Raw genomic sequence first — 5,177 nt, 5'->3', positions numbered from 1 at the left:
AAGTGCAGAGCTATAATGGGCAACAACACACACCCGCTTTATGAACTGTTTGCGAAACAGAAGAGCACATTCAGCAATCGCCTAATACAACTAAGGTGTAAAAAGGAAAAATACAGGAGATCGTTTGTTCCAACAGCCATGGGGGTGTTTAACAAATGTCTGAAAAGCAATGTCTAAAGCATTCCAAATGTTTTGTTATCATATGTGTCATGTTCGAGATCTGTGTTCTGCTGCTGTGATACCGCAATTTCCTCCGGGATAAATAAAGTATATCTTATCTTATCTTATCTTATCTTACATTACTTGGTTCATGTTAATCTAAAGACTTCTGCATGGAAAGGTGCATATTTACACCCTTTGTAAAACAGCATGGTGACCTTTACACGCAAGACAAGTGGTAATTTTTCAAATCCAAAGCCAATACAAATAAGGGCCATGCAAGATTTTGAGCTCATTTCATCTTTCTTTACCTCATAAGACCTAAACAGTTTCCACTTCAGCTCCCAAATCAAGGTTGGCGTTGTCTGGCAAAATCAGCACTGCATCACTGGACCCAGAAATGGCTTCTTCTGAGGCATCTCCTATGATGATGCACTCAATGTCCCCTCGGTTCTCTACCACAATATATTCATCTTCTCCTTCGATGACGATGAATTCGCTCTCCCAATGTTCCATGTCAACATTATCTACAACTATCTCATGGGAATGTTCAGGCACATCGTCTTCTCCCCATGGAAAGTCAAGATAGTTCTTAATGATGTTCACTGGACTCCTGGTGGTGGAGTCTTCAGAGAGCAGGCCATGAAATAATGCGTGAGCATTGATGGAAAATTTGGTCCAGTGTCCTGGAGGTGCAGTATGGTTTTCAAAACGTTGCCAGTAGATAAATTCTTGGAATAGAGGATCGTCTTCTACTGCTCTTTCCCATGGAAAATATCCAGTAAATGCAATGAAAAGAAGGACACCTAAGGCCCACGTGTCAATACTTGGCTTCAATACTAGAGCTTCATGGCATCGCAATTGACAGAGCTCTGGGGACATGAAGGGAATGATGAATGACATTGATGGCACCAGAGTACCGATCGCTTGTGCTAGGCCAAAATCACTCAGTTTAATATGGAAGCAGTCTTTGTCCATGATTAACACGTTGTCTGGTTTTATGTCTCTATGCACCAGTGCTTGATCGTGCATATATTCTAGCGCTCTGGTCAACTGTAGCGCACATCGCTTCACCATCGCTTCTGGAATTCCAACCTGGAAAAGTGGAGAACCATTAGATACTTGCTCTCTTAATTAGAAAACGTGTATGATCTTAGAAAAACCAGAGTGGTACATTATCCCCATATTTTCCTTTTAATTCACTATCCGATATTTGTAATATATGTTCCCTGTGTGTAATACAATTCTTATGGTTGGCAGTATTCTACGTTTCCGGTACTGCTCTGACCCCTCTGCTCTTCAATCTCTTCCAACTTTCGCTGTTCGAACTCGCTACTAACGATCGCTAACTTATTTGATGTAAGGCTGAGAGCCTTGTTCTGAGTCTCCCAGACTTGCATTGAGAAGTGACTTCCTATTCTCCCAGTAAACACTGGAGCGATCCAAGAAGTCACAACCCTGGTCACATGGTGCAGAACAGGATTGGAAAGGCACTAGGAATAGCAGAAGATCGTGACTAAGTATCTTGCTACACAAAAAGAGCATGCATTACAGATTACCATCTGGAAGTGAAATGAAGAAAAACTCTAATGGTACTTTTAATCTAGGATAGAATTTCCAGCTTATGACATTCTAGTCTATACAAAACCATAAACACTATTGATCTAAAAGGGGCAAGTAAGGCGTTTTGCAAGAGCTAGTGAGCCACAGGTTGGAGAATGCTTTTCTAGGAGTATAGATCAGCTTTAAAATAAAATAAGAAACGCCTTTCCTGACCGCACAGTTTTAGAGCATCTTCCAAACAATACGCCCATAATTTTTTATAGTTAAATATATAAAAACATTCAGTGATTCTGAAATACTTACACCAGGTTCTATTAGCGAGTGAAGTGTTCCTGCAGGGGCCAATTCCTGGGTCAGGACATAGTAGTCATCCGAGTCCACGTAGATGGGGTGGGTGAAGATGATCCCTTCGTGACCTGATAGGTGGATGGACAAACAAAGCTCCTGGAGGAAATTTTCATGCTTTGTCCGTTTTTTCTTCATCAATTTAAGGGCCACATTGTTTCCTTAATTTAAAAGAAATAATAATTTAAATTATCAAAGAAAATAACTTGTAAAAAATGGGCATCACTCTAAATATTGGTCTTTAACCCCCTAATGCCATGAGGTCTATATCCGTCAAGAGTTTAGGTCATTTATTGCTCCATGACTGATGTATTTGTCATGCTGATCGCAGTAGTACAGAATCTGTAGCATGCGGCGGTTGCAGGATTGCAACTGATATATACACAGCCTGGCTCCTGCTACTTGTACTGGTGTTCTCCCAGATCCTAGCAAAATAACCCCTTATATACAGCTGTCAGGTGTACCAGAGGCACATGGGTTGACAAATTTTTGTTTTTCCTGTTAACTTTTCATTGGCAACCCTGCAGTACGATCACAGATAATCATGGGCTGCTATTTTATATCGTAGCATCCACAAACTATAACAAAATGCCAAAATTGCATGTATTGTTCTTTCTGCCTATCAAAGAAAAATAAATAAGTGATTTCAATCTTTGTTTTTAAAAATGGTACAATAAATAATAAAGGCTGTTATCAAAAACACTTCCTTGTACTGCTCTATAGACAGTTTTGCCTCTGAGAGCCTGATGAGAACAAAGAAATATTTTCCTACAAGTGGTTGTCCAGTCTAGAATGCTAAATCTACATTTACTCTGTGTGACTGCAGACTTGTTAGTCCTCGCAGCACATGTGATATGCATACTGCAGGGGAGAACCCTGGAGGTACCAGCGAATCCTCGCAGCGCTGGAAGGATTCACAGGTCTGCAATCAGTGACTGTAGAATTTATCATTCGAAACCAGATAACCCATTTTAAGTGCTTTTTTTTTCTTGTGCACAAGTAGTAAAATGTAAAAAATATATATATTATTTTATATATACAGTATATATTAAATAATATTATAATTTTGTAATATTGATCAATATAACCAGTGATAATCAAAGCTGCAATTTTTTTTTTCTTTAGACCATGCACTGTATGGGATAAAGTGAAACCACATCATAAAACATAAACTGAAGTGCAGGATTTTTATGACCCCAAAAATGGCAACAGTAGAAACTACATTTTATCCCATAATTTGATGAACCCCAGCCATCCAAGGAAACATATTCTGCAGGTTCATTGTGTATTGTGGAATTTATGTAGTTTTTAAGTCACTGAATAATGAGTATTATCAAGAGTGTTTTTAAAAGTTTGCTATAGTATTATTTTTTTTTAAGATTAGATCTACAAAAAAAACAAGTGATCATCAAAAGGCCAGAAAATTACACTTCTGAAAACTAAATATTGTCCTGCAAAAAATTTAAGCCCTAATATGGCTCCATTTTCAAAATTTGTCTGTATGAGGACTCGTGAGTGATCCTTTTTTTTGTTTTGTTTTGTTTCTTCAGGGTGAGTTGCATGTGTCAGTGGCTGTATTTCGGCGAACATAAACCTATTACCTAACTTTTAGTAACTCTTTATGGAGAAAAATGGGAGGAAGGAAACCCCGCAGCAGTTCTGCCAGTTCTTATATGTGCAGCACCGGAATACAATAAAATATAAAACTGGCCGAACTGTGTTTTTTGGTTTTTTTTTTAAGTTGGGTAATTATGGGTGAATTATTTGTTTGTCAGCATATTGGAGTACATATAACCAGCTTCCATCTAGGCATATTGCCCCAGATAAAAAAGTTGGTAATTTATATGTACTCCAATATGCTGACCTAGACAAATAATTCACCCATAATTACCAGCCTCCATACAGGTATATTGCCCCAGATAAAAAATATGGCTCCTGGAATGAACATGAAAGAGAAAAACAAAAAAAATTGCTTTGTCCTAAAGCTCCAGACTTTAATGGGTTGAAAGGTTCTCAAATGATTTAGGGTTTTTTTGTTCATGTTTTTGGTAACTATAGAGTCAGTTATAAGATAATATAGATTTTATTTGTATATAACTATCATTATTTTTTTTGCTACCGGCAGTTAAATTATATATAAAAAAATTATATAAGTTGAGAACCCTTTCTAAGTTTGTGTAAATGGAATTAAAATGGTCGGGTAATGTGAGGGCATTTCATTAGTGAAGTCTGACACATCTAAGATCTCTAATCAAATCCCATTATATAACATGAAAACCATAAATCTTCCCAGAGCTGCGTAGTCTGAAGATCAGTTGTGAACGATCTACAACATTTTAACTTTTATGAAACATGTCGGGTAATGTAATCCCATTAGTGAAGTCTGACACATCTAAGATCTCTAATCACAAATGATCTTCAGTCTACGCGGCTCTGGGAAGGTTTATGGTTTTCATGTTATATAATGGGATTTGAAATATCTACAAAATTGTAACTTTTATGAAAAATGTAATTCTATTAAACATTCCTGAAGTCATTAAACACATCGAAGAGAAACATTTTATGGAATAATCCATATGTAATGACTAATTCACACTAGTAATGTTCAGACTTGCCTGTCTTCTTCTCAGTAGCCATGACCACTCTGCCGTAGGTTCCGCTGCCCAGAGTCTTCAAAAACGTGAAATCCTTCTCACTAGTGTGGGTGAGCTCAAAGGTATGAACTGTATCCATTGTATTTTATGACAAAACAAAGATACAGTTGGGTTTTCTCGAGTAGATTCTTATCCAACGTATCACAAGAGCTGCAAAGTCACAAATGAGTGAAATCGCTTCTCTAGGAGTTGAGTGCAAAGAAGACCTTGTAGAAAAGATCCAAATCACAAATGACTGCAATGATCCAACAGTCTTATATGGACACTATGGCAATGAGATTGAGGTTCCTCCTCTTTTCAAAGACAATGGTGTAAGTAACCATCTAGTCATATGGAAACGAAGATCTCATCTACAACACAAGTCTATTGTGAGTGTAAAGTCCATGAATGGCCCAGGTACAAAGGACTTCTGGGTGGAGACCATGCTTGATCTTTCCAGTATTTGCAATTTGTTGA

The 5,177-nt window shown here is 37.6% G+C and overlaps 1 protein-coding gene across 1 annotated transcript; it reads right to left on the bottom strand.

The window, feature by feature from the left end:
• Positions 1-480: 480 nt before the first annotated feature.
• LOC141258478 (serine/threonine-protein kinase SBK1-like) lies at positions 481-4,800 on the bottom strand. Its single transcript, XM_073673471.1, has 3 exons — positions 4,683-4,800; positions 2,026-2,228; positions 481-1,254 (listed from the first exon to the last, which is right to left on the bottom strand). Exons 1-3 carry the CDS (start codon positions 4,798-4,800, stop codon positions 481-483), a joined length of 1,095 nt encoding a protein of 364 aa, XP_073529572.1.
• Between the last annotated feature and the right edge of the window lie 377 nt (positions 4,801-5,177).

This window comes from Phyllobates terribilis, unplaced genomic scaffold (genome assembly GCF_046119375.1).
Source record: "Phyllobates terribilis strain yellow unplaced genomic scaffold, ASM4611937v1 Scaffold_3__8_contigs__length_932513732, whole genome shotgun sequence".
NCBI classification, from domain to species: Eukaryota; Metazoa; Chordata; class Amphibia; order Anura; family Dendrobatidae; genus Phyllobates; species Phyllobates terribilis.
The sequence above is the reverse complement of the archived record's forward strand: the minus strand, read 5'-3'. Positions and strand labels throughout refer to the sequence as shown.

Coding starts and splice junctions, on each gene's coding strand:
- LOC141258478 (XM_073673471.1), bottom strand. CDS start 4,800: ATGGATACAGTTCATACCTTTGAGCTCACCCACACTAGTGAGAAGGAT. Junction 2,229..4,682: donor GGCTACTGAGAAGAAGACAG/GCAAGTCTGAAC, acceptor TTTTAAATTAAG/GAAACAATGTGGCCCTTAAA. Junction 1,255..2,025: donor ACTCGCTAATAGAACCTGGT/GTAAGTATTTCA, acceptor CCACTTTTCCAG/GTTGGAATTCCAGAAGCGAT.